At 45.5% G+C, this 23,123-nt stretch overlaps 1 protein-coding gene across 1 annotated transcript in view; it reads left to right on the top strand.

The window, feature by feature from the left end:
• LOC105893155 (peroxidasin) overlaps nucleotides 1-22,858 on the top strand; it is a 52,265-nt gene extending 29,407 nt beyond the window's left edge. The window contains exons 8-23 of the mRNA XM_031579942.2: nucleotides 839-956; nucleotides 1,774-1,943; nucleotides 2,841-3,113; nucleotides 3,622-3,738; nucleotides 4,515-4,673; nucleotides 5,957-6,069; nucleotides 6,522-6,678; nucleotides 7,210-7,318; nucleotides 9,490-9,647; nucleotides 10,860-12,363; nucleotides 12,559-12,693; nucleotides 13,308-13,516; nucleotides 16,623-16,749; nucleotides 16,926-17,058; nucleotides 18,725-18,838; nucleotides 19,597-22,858. Of these exons, the coding sequence (XP_031435802.1) occupies nucleotides 839-956; nucleotides 1,774-1,943; nucleotides 2,841-3,113; nucleotides 3,622-3,738; nucleotides 4,515-4,673; nucleotides 5,957-6,069; nucleotides 6,522-6,678; nucleotides 7,210-7,318; nucleotides 9,490-9,647; nucleotides 10,860-12,363; nucleotides 12,559-12,693; nucleotides 13,308-13,516; nucleotides 16,623-16,749; nucleotides 16,926-17,058; nucleotides 18,725-18,838; nucleotides 19,597-19,731 (3,731 nt within the window). The 3' untranslated portion in view covers nucleotides 19,732-22,858. The remainder of the gene's footprint in view (nucleotides 1-838; nucleotides 957-1,773; nucleotides 1,944-2,840; nucleotides 3,114-3,621; nucleotides 3,739-4,514; nucleotides 4,674-5,956; nucleotides 6,070-6,521; nucleotides 6,679-7,209; nucleotides 7,319-9,489; nucleotides 9,648-10,859; nucleotides 12,364-12,558; nucleotides 12,694-13,307; nucleotides 13,517-16,622; nucleotides 16,750-16,925; nucleotides 17,059-18,724; nucleotides 18,839-19,596) is intronic.
• Nucleotides 22,859-23,123: the final 265 nt, after the last annotated feature.

Here is a 23,123-nt window from a genome sequence, read left to right as displayed (position 1 = left end):
TCGCTGTTCAATCTCTTACTATCAGTGGTTTAAACACACACAGAAAAGACATTACAGAAATGAAACTGGTCGTGTAAAGAAAGAAAAGAATAAGAAGTACAAAAATGAACCCACTCACCAAGTGTTTCAAAACATTCAGTTGAAAATTATACTCAGCACATTAGCTTTGTGCTAAGTATTCAGTTATTAGCCGTTAGCTTTGTGCTAAGTGTTCAGTTATTAGCCATTAGCTTACTGATGGCCATTCATAGCCTCTGCAGATGAATTCATAGATATCTGGAAATGTACTGAAATGCTTTAGCAGTGGGAGAGTGAGAGTCTGTGGTGCTCATGAGGCCTGAGGCTGGAGAAACACATAGGGATAGAGGAGAGGGGTGTGGTGGCTGTCACCGTGCCTGTGGCTGTTGTGTGGTTGGTGTGGTGCCGAGACATTATGACTCGCTCTGTCAGACTGCCAAACCGTTCCCTCAGGAGAGAGGCAGGGAAGGGAGAGAGACAGAGAGAATCAAAGAGAAAGAGAGAAGAGGGTAACTTCCAGCTGGCATTTACATGGCCACCAGCTCCTCGAGCCAGCCTTCTATGGTGCGAGTGCCTCCAGTAGCTGTCCTCATGCCAGTCCTTGTCCAGTAAAGGCTGATTGCTCTCCTCTGTCTTTCTCTCTGTCCCTCCCCTTGTCATGTCCCCCCCTCCCCTCTCTCTCTTTCTCTCTCTCTCTCTCTCTCTCTCTCTCTCTCTCTGCTTGATCCATCTGTCCTCTAAATCCCGCCTCAACTGTTTGCTTCCTCTCTTCCTTTCTGTCCATTCTTTCCCCTCCTCCTGTGCCTCCTCTCCCCCCCAGAGGTCCCCAGAATCACCTCGGAGCCCCGGGACGTGGACGTGACCTCAGGGAACACGGTGTACTTCACCTGTCGCGCAGAGGGCAACCCCAAGCCTCAGATCATCTGGCTGAGAAACAAGTGAGCGCACCGCCATTACTCATAATTAATCTCCGCTGTCGACCTGCACCGCATGCTCCTCAGCAGAGAGGCCGAGGGGGCCTTGCAAATTAAAAGCTTCAGTCGGCTGAATGACTCCCCCCCTCATTGAGGCCTACGTGTCTGGGGCCCAAAAGGCATGACCTACCCTGTGGGTGTTCCACCAGCGTTTAGCAACGAACAGCTCGTTTGACTTTCATTTTGTCAAATGGTTATGCTTTGTTCATCACAGGGTTCTATGTTAAGAAAAGTTACCTGATGTGCTCCAATACCATTTACAATGCATCGGACAGAATGGATATAGCCACAACATAAGATATACCATGATATACTAAAGTATTTAATTGAAGAATTAAAAGTTTGATGGCTGTGGTTAAGTTTGCCAGCCAATGTGTGAGGTGTATAGCTGAATGGTAAGGTTTGCCAACTCTAAAGTAGTTCCACACAACGATAGTACTGGTAAACATATTACAGCTACTTACACTGTTACTGGCTAATAGTCAGTAATTTACTGTAGTTTCCACAGGAAATGTTTAACAGTGTAATTAAAATTGCTTTATGTAAACATTCTAAAAGGGAGCCAACACAGCCAATGTTACATAAGTGAATGGAAGTGGCTAGTGGTCCACTTAAGTGTGTTTGTTTTTCTGCTGTGTGCTGTGTGGAGCACTGCCTTGTGTCAGTTGGTGCCATGCCTGACAGGAATTCCTCCTGCTAGGTGTGGTGAGTGTTAAATAAACACGTGTTGAGTCCTCATATGAAGGTTTGGTGTCTGATTTTTCCATTTCTTCCACCACAGCAATGCACTGAACATGCGTGACGACGCACGCCTTAACCTGCTGGAGGACGGCACACTGATGATCCAGGACACGCGCGAGACTGACCAGGGCGTCTACCAGTGCATGGCCAAGAACGTGGCCGGAGAGGTGAAGACGTCAGAGGTCACCCTGCGCTACTATGGCACACCATGTGAGTGTCTTGTGATCATGCATTCCTTCCCTTCCCATCCCAACACCCACGTCCCCAATCGATAGCAACCTATAATAGTTAATGCACAAAATGCACGTGCTTGGCCCACACTATAGCCTACATGTACGTATATTAGGCTTATTAAGCTCACTTATGTGAACAAGGGATTTGAATAACAAGATATAACAGAACAATAACGGAATGAATATGAGTTGCAATTATGTAAGCATTACGACAAGCTTTTACATTACGTTTAATTCCAATAAGCTTCCTTAGAAATGTTAACTGGAGAAAAGTCATCCACACAAACCTTTTGAGCTCTTACAGAGCTTTTCCCGAGACCTGAGTACACACACACACACACACACACACACACACACACACACACACACACACACACACACACACACACACAGTGCACGTACACGTACACGTAGGCTCTCGTCCATCTGTCTCTGCAGTAGATAGTGGGCCGTCTGCCCCTTCAGCTCTGTGACCCGCGGGTCAGTTCTGCAGTGATGGATGGCGCGTAGGCCAGGCCCAGTTTAGAAACTGCTGTCAGGCAGATGTTCTGCCGTTTCCTGTTCGTTCTGATTACGGGCAGTAGGCCTGGGAGTGGATGTCTTCGCTGCGCTTCAGAAGTTCATCTCAGTTCAGACTGTTTGTGTTATAGAAGGATGCCGGAGCAAAGTTTACAAATCCCCTGCATTAACCCTTAAGAGGGTTATGTAAATGTGTGTTTGATTATGTAAAGTGTACAGAGTTTTGGCTGTCTATTTCAGTTTTGAAGATTTTTTTCAGTATAACCCCCCCAAACACACAAACACACACACACACACACACACACGCACGCACACACACAGTCTTACGGACCGTCTCTACTCTGTCCCCTCTTAGCACGGCCCAGCTTCGTGATCCAGCCGCAAAACACAGAGGTGCTTGTGGGTGAGAGTGTGACCCTGGAGTGCAGCGCCACCGGCCAGCCCCACCCCCGTGTCTCCTGGACCCGTGGCGACCGCACGGCCCTGCCCACCGACGACCGCGTCAACATCACCCCCTCCGGGGGCCTTTACATCCAGAACGTCAACCAGGCCGACAGCGGCCAGTACACCTGCTTCGCCAGCAACGAAGTGGACACCATCCAGGCCACCGCCTTCATCATAGTGCAGGGTGAGCACTCAGTGGCTACTGGCTGGGGGAATGCTGTGAGCTCTATGTTGATGATTTGGCCTTTTAATTAGCTAATATAGCAGTAGTAGTAACCCGTTTCCTCTCCGCAACCACGCCTATGTCTCTCAGGGATTCTGCTTTAGCCTTGTTGTTGTTGTTGGCTCACCTCGTGGTGTGGTGGGCGGGTGGCCTTGACCAAGTTGGAGCTTGCAGACCCTTTTAACTCACCAACGCACTCTGGTGAAGAGATTAGCTGTAACATGAAGCAATGAACTGGCAGCGAAACACTGCAGCCCATAGCTGTTTAGATCTTTCCCTCTCCTTAAGAAGTGCCTTGTTTTTGTTTGTTGTCTGTTTGTTGTCTATTTCCTTACAATAACTCTTTTGTCTTCATGGTATTATTTGACCTTGCCAGAAGTTTACGAGACCTGCTAGGAGAAAGAAAGTGATCAGCCATAGGGTACGCAGTTAACAACTTCCTGTTTCTTTTCCTCCTCTCTCACTTCAGCTGTCCCCCAGTTCACTGTGACCCCGCAGGACCAGACAGTTCTGGATGGCCATACCGTGGATTTCACCTGTGAGGCCAGTGGATACCCACAACCCGTCATAGCCTGGACCCGTGGAGGTGAATCCTGCAGAGGAGCCACCATTGACCTGTTCACATAAACTCAGTTTTCAGTGTACCAAGTGACAGACAACACGGTGTTACTGGTGTCTACATGCAGCTTTGAATTTCTGAAAGTAAAGAACAGTAGCAACAATGGTTATTAGTAGGAAGACTACTTCCCAATTAATTAAAGCATTAAGTAATGGGATAATGGATAACACCGTGTTTGGGTAGCAGAAAATAATGCATGTTCCGGAATGCTGTGAAGCACCACGCTTACTGCTTATACCACGGTCGGCACACTTGCATTGTGTTAATTTGCGATGTATTATAATTTAATTATAATTCATTTAATACATTAATATAATTTCCTCGTTTTAATCGCTAAAACTGACTTGTTTGTAGAACTACTTCTTTCCACCACACATTTTTTTCTTTTCTTTTCTTATCTTACAGGACAAATTGCCATTGCTCCTTCTAAGTGGATGGTTGCTATGTCCAAAGCCCAGTTGTTTGTTCCATATCTCTCGTGGCCAGAATATCCCAGCATTCTGTAGAGCCTTAGCTTTGTAAATAAAGCTTTGTTACTGTGGTCTTTTGCCCAAATGTAGTGTAACAATATTAAAGGCTATTTCAGACATACTGTATGTAACATGTTGCTACTCTCTTGCTACTGGAACTGGGCAAATTGATATGCAAGTGTAATACGGTCATAAAACTGGAACTACTTCATAGATGGGCAAAAATGAAAAGTTAACTTGACGTCTATGAAAAACCTTCCTTTCACCTGACAGGAAGCCCGCTGCCAAATGATAGGCGGCATGTGGTGCTCTCCACGGGCACCCTCCGTATTTCTCGCGTGGCACCTCACGACCAGGGCCAGTATGAGTGCCAGGCCATCAATCCCGTAGGCACCGTGACCACACCCGTTCAGCTCAACATCCAGCAAAGAGGTAACCTTCCTCCTCTTCCTGTGCCTGTGCACACTCAATGCAATTAGAGCTCCACAGCCATTAATATCCTCCGGAACAACTTACAAAGTACTGCACACATATCTAACTATATGAAGACTACTTGCACTTTTACCATATAAAACATATATGAAGCTTATAAATGTCTCATGAAGAATATCCATACCATTATATGTCATGGATGTCTCAAATTAGCACTGTAGTCTTTGCTCTTTGTTTTAACAGTGCAGTTTTTATATTTCCCACTCAAGTCATGTAGCAACATGTGTTAAGAGAACTTGAGTGAAGTTTCTGATAAAAAACGGCCTTGTAAATGCAGCTTGTGTTAACGAATGGAAATGTTGAAGTATAGAGTGGGTTTACCTTGGGTTAAGGGAGGGTGAGGGGGTTGTAAGGCTGTGTGGTAGGGAGTGGCTCAGCCAAACCTCCTGTAGCTAATTTGTAATTTGCACACTCTGGAAAGCTGTCAATTACTGCAACAATGCCCCCTGAAAGGCACACAGTGACTGACAGGAGTCTCTTCCCCATCCCCCCCTAAAACATAGCCTCCGAAAAATTATAGGCTTGCAGAGCAACCCAGGAAAACAAGGAAGTCTGTAATTCCGAGATGACAAGATGTTTTCCATGTTGTAATGGTTGTTAACAGAAACACTAAAGTGCATGCCATATAATGGACACCTTCATGAGCACAGGCACATTCTACACAGTGGCATCACAGATTCTACAGTGTGGCAGTAGAGGATGGATGTTTTAGTAGAGCACGAGAGTGGGACAAAGGGAGAAAGCCATAAAACTTTATGCAAAAAGAAACACAGAAAGAGTATGTGTATTTGAGCCATGACTGCTTACAATGCGAAGACAAACATCAAACAGCTGATCTAAATCGTTTAAAATGTGTGGCCCTTGGTCTAGTATTTATCAAGTAGGGCTTACAGCCACTTTTACTCTGAAGTGGAAAGTGATCAAATTTTGGCTTTGTGAGAGATCCACTTCAGCTATGAAGGGATTATTGCTCTACAATGTACAATGTAATACACTACAATGATTCCAGTTTACATTTCAAGCATTTGTCCAAAAAGTGCCTTGCCATTGCCATACTGTAAGATAAGACAAAGACTTACATAACCCAGGGCCATGTCATGAAATCATTGCTATGTTTGTGTCAAGCTTTGAGACATTTGTCATGTATTAAAAAAAAGACGTCTGTAAACGATTCTGCCCCCGAGCACTTGCGTAATCATTAACACGTGTTTTTAAATCATCAGTAACGCCTGTTTTCACAAATGCTCCAAGGGATGCAACGGTGGAGTCTGGCACGGATGTCCAGATTCCCTGCAGTGCTCAGGGAGAGCCCGTGCCCGTCATCACCTGGAACAAGGTTAGAGCGCCCAGCAGATGGTCGCCAAGGCCAACACCCGGCCCTCTTGACTTTATCCGTTATGGAAGTACTGTCAGAAGAACTGTACTGTACGCAGAGAGGGAGGAGGGGTAGGGAAAGACTGTTGGAGGCAGAGAGTGAAAGGGAGTGTAAGGGAGTGAAATTATGGCTGTTTACACAGTGTATCAAGAAGATTTGCTGGAAGTGCAAGCCCTTTTATTTTATTTTAAATGACAAAGAAATTGGCTATGCTTTTATCTTGTTCTCATGTATCATGCAATGCAAATGAACTAGGCTTTATGCCAATTTTCTCAGGACTTTCGTGGAATGAATGAATGAGTAATGGCTTTAGGGGGATGTGGAAACAGTAGCCCAAGTGTATGTGTGGGATTGGCCCTTGTTTTTCCCCATCTTTACGATCCCCATTCTCCTGACCTCTCTTTGACCCTTAGGATGGGGTCCAGATAACAGAGAGCGGTAAATTCCACATTAACCCCGAGGGATACCTGGGGGTCAGTGATGTTGGACCCGCAGATGGGGGACGCTATGAGTGTGTCGCTCGGAACTCCATCGGGTTCTCCTCCAGCAGTATGGTTCTAACGGTCCAGGGTAAGCTGATTATAGCCCTCTTCTTTGAAATCAAAGGGCACAGTTCAAATACAAATAAAATGCATGACACATTACTGGATATAGTAAATTCGTATTATCCAAATATAAAATAAGCCTCATCCAGATGAATTATGTCTGTTGGCAAGACCTTCTTGACATAGTTTGTAGCTTATTTTTCCTTTGTCAGTCATGATCTCTCCTGCCCGTATTAACTTGCCCAGTTAGTGTGATACCTTTGCTGGTATTGAGTCGAGAATCATTAATGTTTCTGAGGCAGAACTGCCTGTCCTGACTTGAACATTGTATGGCATCAACAGCAGTCAAATCAGAAATGTCAATTGCTGGTCACCTTCCAATGTAAGATATTCATAAATGTTCTTACTCGGCCAAATGAAAGGATGGTGATATCCTAGATACTGACCTTACTGACCTACCAGCTGTCACAGAAGATTGCCACTGTATTTTCTTGCATGTGTATTGTCCCTTATATCAAATACATCTCTTTCTGCCCAATTGCCCATCCTCTTGAAGTGCCCCAGGTAAGCCGAGAAGGGGATCCATTTGTGGACCAGTCCATTGAGGAGGCCATCCGTAGTGTCAACAGTGCCATTGACTCCACCAGGAGACATCTGTTTGACGGGTGAGCAGCCAATTCCCCCCCCCCCCCCCCCCCCCCCCCATCCTCAACCTCTTAAATCCAGTCTCCAGTGGCTGTCCGGCTCCAAGCCAAGCCAGGCCTGCATGAATACCCCTGGTGTGAGCCACCGTGGAGATGTGAAGTGGTGTGGTCAATAGCAACACTTGTACCATAGATCATGTCAAATAGTAAGTAGTATCCAAAGTGCAGTGTGGTATTTGTCAGCGTGGAGTGGTGTGTGGACGTTTCTATAAGTATACGGTACTGAGTGTTTATGCATGGATGGATGCGATCGCAGAAGGTTTTGCCCCTGTGATACACTGTGATATATTCATATGTAGAAGAATACAGACCAGTAAAGAGACATTTGTAGTCAAGGCCCATTCCCTCTCTGCTGCACCTGTGTCAGTGTCCTGATGTGAGTCATTATTATGAGTCATTTAGCACAGTCTTGTCCACTAGACACCCACAAGCTAGACCAAACTTGCGAGGTTGCCAGGAAACCGCCACCTCCACAGAATATAATGTTTGGCTCTCTCTCCAGGAGACTTTTTGCAATAACTCATTGAAAGAACAACTGCCGAGGACATATCCTGCACCGCACCATTTTGAAACTCACCAACCTTGCAGAGTTTGGTAATAAACCTCTTGTGCACCTGGCAACGTCTCACATGTTGAAGCCTCTTACAAAACAAAGAACAGTGTGGATGCTCCCCGGGTGGGATCCTTACCCCCCAGAACATTCTTGGAAAGTAGAAGACAGCATGTACACGAACCACGTCAGGCAGGGAGTACCGGAGACTGCAGATGGGATATACAGGGAAAGTTTCCGGTGTGCGTAACACAGCCCGCCGAGGCTCCCCAACTCCACTAATGACAATCACAGAGAAGCTGTGTCTCATTGCACAGATTGCTAATTCAGCCGCTTTGGTCTGTTGACACAGCATGAGAAGAGATTAAGGCCAGCAGATTGCTCTTCTTTTTTTCTTTCCTTTTCTCTCTTCCCCCCTTCTCTAGCTATGTCTGTCTCTGCTTGTCATCGTCCTTGCCAGACATTCATGTATCTGTCCCTCGGTCTAGAACATACAGCAGTATATCAATCACCAGATGAAAAACATGCTTGATTTGCAAGTTGCTTAGTGAAGTTCTAGTGTGAAGGTCAAATGCATTTCAGTAATGCCCCTCCACCCTTGACACTAATTGCCTCACCACAAATCTAATGATTGGCCATGATAATGGTTTTCAGGCCAGAGTTTCCCTCTATATCCTAGAACACAGTTCCAGGCATGACAACTAGGTCCACAGGTGGTTCACAAATTCTCGGTATCATCTTTTTGATACAGTGTCAAGTTGTTTGTAGTGGGATGAAATTGTTAGCCAGGTTTGTTGGCTGTGTTTGTCTCTGGGAATTGAACACTTACTTTTGAGAATACTTGACGCTTATCAGGATGGAAAACTGGCAGCTGATCCTCACTGAAATGCGAAATGATGAGCCAAGTGAAAAGGAACGTTCTTCAGATTTCATCGTGGTTGAATAACAATCCAAACAATACCAAGTGTGTTAGGATGTTGGAACATAATATCTATATTTTTTGAAGAAAACAGCTGTTGTTGACACCAGCCTGTCGTTGCATGTCTCAGCAGCTGTTATTGTTTATTGGTGCACCTATTGGTTTTTTTTCTACGTGTTATGTTTAATTTCCTCCCAAAGTAGTCAATTAATGATCATGTGCCCCATCACCCATGACATTACAGCAGGAGAACCTTATTTGGTCAACAAAGACAGCTCTGCTGGTCCAGCATGTTGTGGAGAACATTTTTGCCTTCTGTTCTTACAGTATCTCTGTTGGCATTGATGATTTCAGCTGTAGGAAATATGTATTCCCCTCCCATTTTATATGAGGGACCACATAAATGTGACTTATGCCTCCCATTCCGCATATGCATTCCATTGCCACTGAAAATGATGCATCTCTGTTCATGTCAGAGGCGATATTTGTATTTTTCCAAAAATATTCGCAATACAACTCTGAGTATTTGTATTTGAGGCCTCTGTAGGATATGGTGTGTGACAAATGGAAATAGCTTAAAATGAAAACAGCCTAAAATGTTCTCTGCAATTAGCAGATATAATGACACATTTGCCTGTGGTAAACATGCTTTTCTGTCCTCAGCTCCCCACGAACACCAGGAGAATTGTTGGCCCTCTTCCGATACCCGAGGGACCCCTACACGGTGGAGCAGGCGAGGGCAGGGGAGATCTTTGAGCAGACTCTACTTCTCATCCAGCGACATGTCAATCAAGGGCTGACGGTCGACACAAATGGAACAGGTGGGCATCTAGTGTTGTGAGGCTATGGGCGTCCAAAACATTGCACATTCCAAGGCAAGTTTACAATAACACCTGGGAGTTGTAATGATGTTAAGACTCCGGTTAATGCTTTTATAGTGCATATTTCACCGCGCCTGGCCAAGTTGGCCAACCTCCAATGAAATTGTAAATGGTCTTTGTGCAGGTGTGCACCATTATTTTTTTGCAGTCCTCTCTGGGCGTGACTAGGTAGTAGGCAGATCTCCATCTGGAAAAAATTGGGAAAAATGAAAAAGGAGAAGCTGGATCATTCACTACTAATATTTAATGCTGCTTGCCTGATTATAACATTAATGTCTAACCAGACAGCAAGGTAACAAGTCAGAGTTTTTTTGTGGGTTATTTTTAAACTTTATAGCTAATGAGTCATGCTGATAAATGTAGGTAATGATGTCAGCTTGGTTCTGTGAAGGCATTCATGAGTTTGGCACGATACCATGGTGTTCATCGACTAAAACCAGGTGACTTGTTCCATGAATTTCAATTTATATAGCACATTTTTAACAGCCACAAAAAAAGGATATTGGGTAGCCTTGTTTGAATACAAGCCCCGGTGGACACTGTGGCGCTTTCAGACACAGATGAGAGAGAAGCTGGCTGTTTGCACTGGTAATGACAACAGCCAAACGCTTATTGTCGCCCCAAGGCCCTGACAGATCACTCTGGGGGGGGGTTTAGCCCGCCAGCGTAAAACAACCTAGCCTGTTTGGATTATCATCTGACGACTTGGAACCTTTCCCCCCGCTAGGTTATGTCAGGCTACATCCACACGAGTAGCCTGCCTGGAGCAGGAGCCTGGGTGGGGTCGGGTTTCTGGACATGGTCTGTTTCGTTTCGTTAGCCAAATGACCTTTCACAGGAAGCTATGCATGCACGGGCCTCTGCAGACGGATTCCTCAAAAGCTTCGACAAGGACTTTTGCTGACTCCTTCTCGAAAGCTTTACTGTCATCATGGCTATTGAAGGTTCCTTAATAACCTTTTAGATCCAACGGCATTTTAGGTTAGACTGGTCGTGGTGAAGCTGCTTCATGTTAAAATTTGGTGTATGGTAAAAAAGTAGGCTCTGTCCAAGTTGTATGATTGTATGATACATACAAAGCATTTATAATTATAAACTTTACTGATGATACCTTTACAACATGCCAATATGCATTTTTCTTTATCTTTCCAGCCTTCCGTTATAATGACCTAGTGTCTCCACGCTTCTTGGAAATGATTGCCAACCTTTCGGGATGCACAGCGCACCGGCGATTCAACAACTGCTCTGATATCTGCTTCCACCAGAAGTACCGCAGCCACGACGGCACGTGCAACAACCTGCAGCATCCTATGTGGGGCGCCTCCCTGACTGCCTTCGAGCGTCTCCTCAAGCCTGTGTACGACAACGGCTTCAACCTCCCGCGCGGCGTCAACGAGAGGCGGCACAACAGCTTCCCACTGCCCTTGCCACGCCTGGTCTCCACCACCATGATCGGTTCAGAGACCATCACACCGGATGACCGCTACACACACATGCTGATGCAGTGGGGCCAGTTCCTGGACCACGACCTGGACTCCACGGTGTCGGCCCTCAGTCAGTCACGCTTCTCAGACGGCCAGCTGTGCGCCCAGGTGTGCACTAATGACGCTCCCTGCTTCCCCATCATATTCCCGCCCAACGACCCGCGGCAGCTGCGGAGCGGCGCGCGCTGCATGTTCTTCGTGCGCTCAAGCCCGGTGTGCGGCAGCGGCATGACCTCTCTGCTCATGAACTCCGTGTTCCCCCGCGAGCAGATCAACCAGCTCACCTCCTTCATCGACGCCTCCAACGTCTACGGTAGCTCACACCACGAGGCCGAGGAGGTCCGGGACTTGGCGAGCCACCGGGGTCTCCTCCGGCAGGGCATCGTGCAGCGCTCGGGCAAGCCCCTGCTGCCCTTCGCCGCCGGGCCGCCCACCGAATGCATGCGGGACGAGAACGAGAGCCCCATCCCCTGCTTCCTGGCGGGTGACCACCGAGCAAACGAGCAGCTGGGGCTTACAGCCATGCATACAGTTTGGTTCCGCGAGCACAACCGCATCGCAACAGAGCTGCTGCGTCTGAACCCACACTGGGATGGGGACACCATCTACCATGAGGCGCGCAAGATCGTGGGCGCCCAGATGCAGCACATTACTTACAGCCACTGGCTGCCAAAGATCCTTGGTGAAGTGGGCATGAAGTTGATGGGCGACTACCGCAGCTATGACCCCAATGTGAACTCTGGAATCCTCAATTCCTTTGCCACCGCTGCCTTTCGCTTCGGCCACACACTGATTAACCCCATCCTGTACAGGCTGGATGAGAACTTCCAGCCCATCCCCCAGGGCCACATCTCCCTACACAAGGCTTTCTTCTCACCTTTCCGTATAGTCAACGAGGGGGGCATCGACCCCCTTCTCCGCGGCCTGTTTGGGGTGGCAGGCAAGATGCGCGTCTCAACCCAGCTGCTTAACACCGAGCTGACGGAGAGGCTCTTCTCCATGGCTCACGCAGTGGCGCTGGATCTGGCTGCCATGAACATTCAAAGGGGCCGCGATCACGGAATTCCCCCCTACAACGACTATCGGGTCTACTGCAACCTCACATCTGCACAAACCTTCGAGGACCTCAGGAACGAGATCAGAAACCCAGCTGTGAGGGAGAAATTGCAAAGGTAAGAGACTTCAACTTCCTTGTTTGTTTTTTGTTTTTAGTTTTTTTTCTGCAGGTTGCTATCGCCAACCTGACCTTGGAATCTCATATCTCTGTGCTCCAGATTCTCACTGCACTGATTAATTGTGCTCACGTCATGTCTGCCACTTGATTACTGTAACTGATTACTTCCGCTCTGGGGTCATTTCTGTTCCAGACTCTATGGCACTCCCTTGAACATTGACCTGTTTCCTGCTCTGATGGCGGAGGACCTGGTCCCTGGAAGCCGACTGGGCCCCACCCTCATGTGCCTGCTAGCTGCCCAGTTTAAACGGCTGAGAGATGGAGACCGGTGAGCGTTTTCTCTTTTTCAACAGACCTTCCTGGTATTGAATTTATCAAGTTCAATATTCCTTTCTTGACAATAGTAACCTCATTCCCATAGATAATATTTGTATGGGTATGCTAATGATGCTCTTGTTATTCACAGTTAACAAGGACACCAAATCATTATTATTATTATTTTCCAGCATACACAGTGTGATGAATTTTTCAATGCACTTAGCTAGAACATGATGTAAGGATAACATACTCTATGGTCACTAGATCTAACTTTAAATGAAAGAGTGATCTATCTGTTTATTTTTCTCTTATCCTTCTCTTTCATTGCTTAGAAGTAAAAATAAACAAGAATATTATAATAGAATGATTAGAATAATCATTAAACATTATTAAAAGACATGATAAAAACATATAAAATAAATAAGACATCTAAGTCTTATTTATTTTATATGTTTTTATCATGTCTTTTAATAATTTTGAATGATTATTCTAATCATTCTATTCTAATATTCTTGTTTATTTTTTACTGTCAACTGATTCACCTGGACTAAAAAGCACTTTGGTACACCTCCTGTTTTTTTTTTTTTATGTGCTTTATAAATAAATGTGAATTGACCCAACCAGGTTCTGGTATGAGAATCAAGGAGTTTTCACACCAGCTCAGCTCACGCAGCTGCGGCAGGCCTCCCTCACCCGGGTGCTGTGCGACAACGGAGACAACATCACCCACATCCAGCCGGACGTCTTCTCGGTTGCCGAGTTCCCCCACGGCTATGGCAGCTGTGAAGACGTGCCCAAGATCGACCTGCGTATGTGGCAGGACTGCTGTGAAGGTGAGCTTCTCCTTGTGTTTGTCCATCTGCCTGAGTGTCTCAGGACACCTCATTATGTCACAAGTGTCACAAACAAAGGCCTATTTTTAAGTGTGTGTAGCACACGATAAATAAACACAAACAGTCACAGAACATCTGAGTCAGCCATTTTGTGTCAGTTTGAAAAGGCAATATTTATATGGCAAAGTTCACAGTCACTGGATCTGACATGATGCAACTGGTTGCAATTATACTAATTTCTCTCACATATAATGACGACATGCCTAGAAAAGAAAACGGAATTTGCCCTCTCCATAAAGTCTTTTGTTATGTTCACCTTTGAACTAAGACTCACCTGATGTAATGTAGCCTTTTTTCATAGACCACATTTTAGTCTGATTACGCTGATAAATGCTGATTGGTAAGGGTCAAAATTTATTTTCTTCAGGTCAAGCCCTGCTATTTTTCATTCCGTTTGAACGCCCGTGTCTGGAAAAGCTTCTTTGCCAAACCCAGAAACAGTCTGAAGGGAGGCAGGAGTGATGCATTAGTCACCAACCCCCCTCCCCATAATTCATAGCACATATGTCAAACAGAGATGACATTTGTTTACTTCTTCTATGCATACCACATGCCACGCAACAGCTATTAATCAACTGTCAATGAAGGATGAAAACAGAAAAGTGACATTGACCACTAATCTGGTTCAGATTCTAAATGTACCAGATTTGTCCATTCTTTGCATCCCATTGCAGTATTGCCAACTACATAATACCACATTAAAATATCCCTCTGCCTGTATGAGATGGAGAATTTGGCCTGATGTACATTCGAGTTTTTTGTGTGAAAAGGCGGTCTGCATGTCTTCTGCTTTAATAGGGAGTCAAGGGCTGTGGCGTGAGAGTGTCAGATTGATGAACGGTGTTAATCACACACAATTAGCCACTGGGCCCCCACCCTGGGCCCCCCACCCTCAATGAGCCACGCTCTGTCTGTTCCAGCAGCACACTGCTACCTCTCCAGCAGATTATCAGGCTGTTTTGGATGACACCACTTGGTGTCACAGCAGGAAGCGGCAAGCAGGGATTCAAAGTTTGACCTCAGAGCCTTTTGATGTTGAATTTCTGCCTCTTTAAGCTTCACACCTCATATCCTTTTCACAGGGTTTTTCCTCCCCGGGTTAGAAATTAGGAAAATCATGTCAGGATGGTAAATCCCCCAGTAATTGACTTCGTTTCCTGATAACTAAGGTGAAGCCATGCCAGAGATGATCACACAAACCGACGCGCCTACGCCACAAATAATAGACTTCCATCACAAATGGTGCGCTGTAGAGGAGTTGGCCATAAGTAGAACAGGGCCTTGGGTGCTAGCAGTCAGCTGGAGCTATCTTATCCCTAGCCTGTTGCTGTGTGGGCAGTAAACTCAGAGAGGCCGCTTCTTGGGTTTAATTAAACAGTGATTAGATGACAGGGTTATAGCTGTTATTAGAACCAGAGAACTGCATCTCCCTTCCCCTTGAGGTACCGTTGGTTTGTTAAGGCCTTGAGGTACCGTTAGTTTGTTAAGGCCTCAAGAAATGAGCCTAAGAGCTACATACTTCTTGGCCTTGTTTGATTTGTCTGCAAGTTTTATAATTGCTCTTCATAAATAAGAACATGTGTAAGAAGACTCATCTCTCATCTTATGTGACATAATTTTTCTCACTGTAATGTTCACTGTACTCTTGGGAACTAATGATTGCCATTGTCTTTAACCCTGTCATCATGTTTGAACTGGGCGTTGGAGATACAAACATGTGCTATTTCAACTATAAGAGCTCTAAAGAAATCACAGTAAATGGGGTTGATAAGCCAGTAGGTTAGAAAGCAGTTTCATCCCTACATTTTCAGCAGCTTATAGATGTATATTTATATTTGTCCTTAGTCAGTTCTGGAAGGAAAATTGTGTTTCAAGTTCAAGTTTATACAATAAGTAATTGTAATCTAGCAATCTTTAAATCATAATTATATTAAAACAATGTCTTGTACATGCAGTAGAACATCTCCTAGAATGAAGTGCAAAGTTGATGGATGTTTTCTTTTCTTCACACCCTGACCTTGGGTCTGTACATATTGGAAATGAACATGGAAGAGCCAAGTTAATAAACTTGGAATATCCTGCCTGAAGAAAGGCCGTTGAAAGGTCACACTGACGAACTAGGTCACTACTGATTGAGTTCTCTAATGTTCTCTTGGCTCCTTTAAAATGAAAAGGTGTGTGTGTGTCTGTGTGTGTCTGTGTCTGTGTGTGTGTGTGTGTGTGTGTGTGCGTGTGTCTGTGTCTGTGTCTGTGTGTGTGTGTGTCTGTGTGTCTGTGTGTGAAAGAGAGAGCAAGACAGAGAGAGAGGCCCCTTTTTCCTCTGTAAAAGAGCAGAGAATCACAAAAATGCAGAGCTTATGCATTATCTCAAATTTGTTTCAGCTGCTAGGTTTCTTCATCCTTGATGGTTCTTAATTACACTTCAAAACAGCACAATTTTATTATTACCGTAGAGGTTCATTTGATCTCCCTATAGGAGACAGCCCTCTTTCATGTTATATAACCACTTTTATGGCTTCACCCTGCCCAGACAAGTCTGATTTCCTGTGGAGCAGATAATAGCAGCTGTGTTATCTTATCTGCTGTCGCGGATCTGATCTGGGTGCAGTGGTGGTAATGATGGGCAGGCTGGAGTCAGTGCAGCACTGACATTAGGTCTGCTCTTTGAAGTGTGAGGAAATCCTGATGCCTTAGGCATCCATTGTATGAAGACGAGACGAAGAACCTGTGTGTGTGTGTGTGCGTGTGCGTGTGCGTGTGCGTGTGCGTGTGAGGAGAACGAGGGAGAGAGAGTGCCTGTGTTCATGTGTGTGCCTTTATGCCTTTGTGTGTGTGAGCACAATATGTCACCCAGCCTAAGCTGAAAACACAGAGAACCGTCTTATATTTATAGGAGCCATACATCTTATATTTATAGGAGTTTCCATGCCAGTCCATTTACGCAGATCACTGTTTATTATGTGTCTGTTTGTATTATTTTCCATCATCATCCTCTGTTGAAAACGTATTTCATATTACTGACCACAATGCTTTTTTTTGGTAACAGACTGCAGGACCAAGGGTCAATTCAATGCTCTGTCTTTCCACTTCCGGGGTCGAAGGTCACTGAAACACAGCTATGCTGAGGACAAACCTGGTACAGATAGTCCCAAGGACACCAGCCCCAATGAGAGGTAATCACAATCAACACGTGTCCATAGACTATCTATGATCAATTTTGAAGTTGATGTAAACAACCTTGACTGACCTTGGAAATAGATACTCTCTATTTTTTCTCATTCCACCCAAAAAAAAGCCATATGTCTGAAATGGATCAACCCATAAAGATTGTAATGCTCTGTGTTTACAGCTTAGCAGACAACGACTCCTCTGTGCCTGTGAACGTCTCTCTCCCAGTCAAAGCAAGCACTGAACCCTCACTGAATGACTTCCAAGACTTTGTCGTGGATATGCAGAAGACCATCACAAGTTTGCGAAAACAGGTGAAGATCAACTGATCAATCAGTGGTTGTTTCTCTTTCATTGAACTTCAGTATTGTCCCCCACCCCCATCTCTTCTTACATTCATACAGTCTCACTGCACTCATGCCTGTGTTCTAAGTCAGCCTGTCAGTGGAGAGGAATCAGACAAAAGGAATGAACTAAAACTAAGTGTATGTGGTTTACATGAGCCTACAGTATTTACACAAAATGCTGTCGTTCTAATCATATCACGTCATGTAAAAGCACCTCCAGCTTGGCATGCTCAGTTTAAACACGCAGTCGTAGGGCTAGGTTATAGAGTGTTACATGTTCGACACGAGAGACAGAAAAGTGTTTCCGCACGAGAGAAGTTGAGCTGAGGCTTTCATTCAAACTCTCAAAACAATTAGCATATTGACATCAGCATCTACAAAAAAATATGACCATGTACAGACTTAAAGTTAGCCCAAAGCCTTACCGGCACAACGCTTGCACAGAAACCTCACTTAAGAACTCCCCGCAGCTCTGTTTGACCCTTAGTCAAACAGGATATCCAAACAACGTATCGTATAGCACCGTGCACGTTCAGTGGGTTTAGTCAGAGTTAAACATCACCATTGGCAAGCCCCCATTAAGGAGGAATGGATCTGATTAAGCCACCAGGCTCACGAATGATTTAGAGGGAAAGGCTTTTGCATCATAGCCGGAGCCCTCAGTGATGTGGGACCCACGGATGCTTTCGGGATATTCACTGTAAGTGGATAGTCAAATAAATCCGAAACGGTTGAATTCACTCGCATGATTTCTGTCGTCAGAAAAAAAATTGAGCTTTTCAGGAAAGCACTTACTTATGTTTTGGTAGAGAAGATCAAACATTTACGTTCAATGTGCTCTGAATGTTTGAAAGGCATTCCTCCAAAATGTATTTGTCATAAAAATGACTTGATATACATTTTACATTTAGTCATTTAGCAGACGCTTTTACCCAAAGCGACTTACAAGGATGTATACACATTTTACATTTACACTGATGGCACACTGCACATCAGGAGCAATTAGGGGTTCAGTGTCTTGCTCAAGGACACTTTGACAGGGAATCGAACTAGCAACCCTTCTGATAGCAACCGACTTCTCTACCTCGTATACCACTGTCACCCCCCATATACAGAATGTCACATTTCATTTCATGGCATATAAAAATATGCACGTTTAACCGAGATCTCCTGAAATGTTCGTGGACATTTCTGTCCTTATGTCAGCCAACAATGGTAGTTCAGAGTAGTACTAATAACTCTGAAACTGCCATTATGGTTCACTAAGCTGGCTTTTCCATTTCCATTTGGTTTCCACTCTTCACTAACCGAGGTCTCTGTCACGGTCAGCTGGGCACACTCTTCATCTGCCCCCCTCCTCTACCCCCACTCTTCATCTGCCCCCCTCCTCTACCCACACTCTTCATCTGCCCCCCTCCTCTACCCACACTCTTCATCTGCCCCCCTCCTCTACCCACACTCTTCATCTGCCCCCCTCCTCTACCCACACTCTTCATCTGCCCCCCTCTTCTACCTCACTCTTCATCTGCCCCCCTCCTCTACCCCCACTCTTCATCTGCCCCCCTCCTTTACCCACACTCTTCATCTGCCCCCCTCCTCTACCTCACTCTTCTCTTCTCCTCTCATCTGACAGATTAAACGACTTGAGGCTCGCCTGAGTAAGACAGACTGCACTGATTCGGATGGCAAGGACCGCAGAAACGGAGCGCGCTGGAAGAGGGACCCCTGCACCACCTGCGAATGCAAAGTACGTACAGTCCTTTGGGGGCCCCGATGTCTTCTCTAACCACAGTAGACAGACCAGTGAAACTTCAAGCCCACGAGAGTGATTTGTCTTTCAAATAAATAAGCATGTTTAATAAATCATACACTATATGCAAGGGAAAAGCCAACCGTTTAAAAAAAAGCTTTTGAACAACGTATCAGAACTACTAGCATACAGCATACAGCCACAGTCCTTTGCGTTCCACATGTTAGGATGTGTTTGAGACTGGAAGTGTGCTCTTTGAACAACACAGGGGCAGCGGTGTGTGTTTTCAGCAGGGCTTATCTGATAGTCATTTCGAGCGATTGGCCGGCTTGCCCCATTGTTGTCCCTGCAGCCGGGCTGGATTCATGAGCCTGGCCTCCTCCTGCGCTAGCACTGATAAAAGGTTCCCAGCGGAGCGATCGTGTTTCTGCGGGCCGCACAAGGGCTCCGGCGGGCAGCGTGCCCACTGTGTGGCGACTGCCCCCCACCTGGCACACGCTCCCTCTTCACTGTCCCTGCCTGCCTTTTGGCCCGAGAAGGGCAGGGGTATAAAGTCTCCGTCTTGCACTGACACTGCTGCTGTGGGAATTCACCTGTAGTTAGCTTAGACACAGTTTCAACTGAGGGCTTTCCATTTTTTTACTGGAAATGTTATACTGCACTGTTCATATTCGAAGTAATACTGTTATCAGGCTTAGTCTCAGTGTGTGAAATCTCTCTCTCTCTCTCTCTCTCTCTCTCTCTCTCTCTCTCAGGATGCCCAGGTGACATGTTTTGTAGAGAGGTGCCCCCCAGTGGACTGCAAGAAGCCTGTGACACTGAAAGGAGCCTGTTGCCCCATGTGCTTGAACCAGCCTTCGAGCCATGGCCATGGCAAACGCCACGCATAACCTCAGGAGCCCCGCACCCTACACACATCCCAGCGGAGAAAAAAAAAAGACATGGAGTCATGGCAGTGCGATGTGACCACACCAGCATCCCAATTGCCTAGTTTTTTTCTATCATTTAAATTTTTGATTTTTTTTTTCAATTGTTTAAAGAGATTTTTTCTCATTTTTTATATTTTTTGGATATTAACTTTGATTGTCAGTACCCCCACCCCCAAGGCCAATTGCCTTACTTGGGTATGGTCAAGTCCACTGGCTTCCTGAAGTGCCGGCTTGGCAGAGACATCTGCCTCGTTAAGGATGGATGTGGGACTCCACCCTTCCTCCCTCTTGGCCCTAAAAAAACAGGGACCCCAAGGGCCGGTGGGCGTGGTCCAGAGCACTGGCCACGCCCACCAGGCCTGCACATGAGGAGGGCGGTGCACCGTGGGTGTGCATGGAAAGGGAACTAGATCGACCGCCGTCGGCCATGTCGTCTCACAAGAAAAACGCGTTCTCAGGTCAGAGATGCCGAACAAACTGGTGCTATTGTTTTTTTTTTCTTCACAATCACCCTTTTTTTTAAATGATTCAGTTATTTGCATCATTCTGAAAAATATTGTTGTTTTTGTTTAGTTTTTCTACAGTATGCAAATCAACATATACACTCTCATTATGTGCCTTTTACGTAATGTTTATGGTGCTTTATATCTTATAATGAACATACATATATATATATATATATATATACATATAAATATATATATATAAATTTATACATATAAATGTATATTTTCCCCTACGTATCATCTGCTTCCATATGAAGATAATGTGAATACCTGTTTAAAAAATTTGTAATGCAAAAAAAAGTCTACTGATTACCGAATGTGTATATTTTCCCAACTGTTGGTTAACTAACATCTGGTGTTTCTCTCTCTCTCTCACTCTCTCTCTCTCTCTCTCTCTCTCTCTCTCTCTCTCTTTCTCCCGAAAGTCATATAAACAGTTGTTTTTTTGGAACTTGGAGAGGGGGGTGGGAGTTCATGTTGGAGAACTTGTTGTATGTCCCCTGTGAATTTAACTTCCAACTTATTTTCGCTGTCCTCTGCTTGCAAGATGTGGTTTATGCTCCAGGTATTTTGTTTGTGTCCTGCATGCAGGAGAACAGACAGGCAGAAACCCCAACTTTACTTTGAAGTTGAAAAGTTTTTTGCTATATTTTTGTTTTGTTTTACACCACTTTTCTCCCTTGCTATTCCACTAGACTGTCTCACCCTAATCTACCAATGCAGTATTTGAAGTGTTCAGTATTTTCCAGTTGGTCCAAAATGACTGCTCTCTGCACACACAAACATCCAACGTTGAAGGACCCTAACTGTTTGGTACCTCACCACATCACAAGTCTGACCTCTCAGCTTCTCAGGCTCTCTTCTTTGTCAGCCGTTGCCTCAAAGAGACACACATCGACACCTCATCTATCAGTCTTGTGGTCAGGTCCCCTCATCAACAGCTTGACGTGGGTCACTGCGGTTTCCTTGAACGTATCTCCAAGCCTTGCCTCTACCAACACCCCAGCCCCCAACCCCCAACAGTAAATCACCATCACCACCACAGCTATTGTCTTCGACCACATTGTGCCTGCAGAAAGGCAGATTATGGAGGACATGGTGGATGTTTAAGGACTTTTATAAGGCTCTCTCTCTCCTTCTCCCTACCTCTGTCCAGCTGTCTCTCTTACGTGTCTCCTTCCCCAGCGATCACACTCATACTGTCACTGGCAGAAACGGCTACTCGTGCGAAGCGTGGAGACACCTGGCTCTCATCGCCAGCCTCAGCCTGGGACGTGCGAGAGTGAGGGCTGACGTCACTCTACTGAGTGCCACACTCACTCCGCACCTCCATGAACCTCCCCGTTCCATTGTAATGAAAACCATATGCAGGAGAGAGAGAGAGAGAGAGAGAGAGAGAGAGGGAGAGGGAGGGAGAGAAGGATAGAGGGAGAGAGAGAGGAGCAAAAGGAGGGACCAGGGAGAGAAGTAGATTAAGACAAGATGTCCATCGTCCCCTCCTTGGCTCACATTTCTTCTAGGCGCTCACAGTGGTGAGTCATCACCCCAGACAATGAATGGGTGAAGTCACGAGGGAGGTTTAGAATCAAGGCACATATACGTGCTGTTAGCACCACTCTTCAAACAGGCATACAAATAGGAAGACTTTGAGCAGTTCAGTGGTTCGATACCGTTTGTAATAATCACAGCATTGATCATGACACTCGGACATGGGAGTTGGGGAAGGTAGGGGGAGTATTCCTGCCCCAATATTGAAGTGTTTTAAAAATGACCCCTTCAACAGATGGATTAATTTATGTCAGTCTTTTAGATGGTGCAAATGAGTCTACTACAACTACACTCCTCTACACAACTGTTCCATCACTAGCTTGTCTCTGTTATCATTTTTGTTTCTCAAGGCTCCCAATGTGATTCATTTTACTGTTTTTTACTCTGTGCCTGTGGGACATCCCTGGGTCGGTTTCCATGGAGGCCTCAGAGAGGATGCCGTGGGAGGGGGGAGATCGGTGGCTTCCTCACGCAGGAGCATCTGTGTTTGGTTGCCACGGTAAGACAATAGGGCGCATAACATCCGGTAGACCTGCTGTGACAACAAGAACAACAACATCCACCCAAGGGACCATTGCTGACTGGTTTTGCTGAGCAGTTAGGCAGATCGCTATCGCTCACTCTCGGCCCACTTCTCTTACCTTTCATATGTGTACCATCTTCTCACGTTTCAGCCGTGACGTTCCGGCCAACTTACCTTTGAACATGTTCCGTTTCAGAGGAGTTCTCTCTTCACCTCATATCAGAGGGGCTCCCTCTCTGTCTCCCCTTCTCCACACCCTTTGCCACTGTTCATTCACACACAGCATTTTATCTAGTTTTTTAATTTTTTTATTTGTTGTCTACCCTTTGACCAGACCTCTGCCCACTTTAAATGGAATGCACTGCTCTGTAAGTCTGATCATGCTTTTACCCAGTAAGTGGTCAAAGTGGATACCTATCTGACATTATGTATTGTATGTTTGCCAAAGAATCATTTGCACTGTAATGTATGCCTCTCAACAGTAATAAAAATAGGCCACATTTGAAATAAAGACAGTGTCCGTCCCTTCATCAGCTGTTTTGCGTTCAGTACAAATGTAGAGACACTCACAATACCAATACTTATTACCAGTTCCCACATGCCATTACATTTGAACCAATGCCCCTTGTGAACTACATTGACTCATTGTCAGCAGAGTCATTTGCAGATGGTTAAGTCTACCACTGAGGAGAAAATCAACTGAAAGCAATCTTATCTCTTCAGCCAATCCAATAGCACATGACTAAATCTCTGAGATGTCTGAGTTCAAGGCCTTA

This window comes from Clupea harengus, chromosome 14 (genome assembly GCF_900700415.2).
Source record: "Clupea harengus chromosome 14, Ch_v2.0.2, whole genome shotgun sequence".
NCBI lineage: Eukaryota > Metazoa > Chordata > Actinopteri > Clupeiformes > Clupeidae > Clupea > Clupea harengus.
Note: the sequence above shows the minus strand (reverse complement) of the source record. Positions and strands in the feature narration are given on the sequence as shown.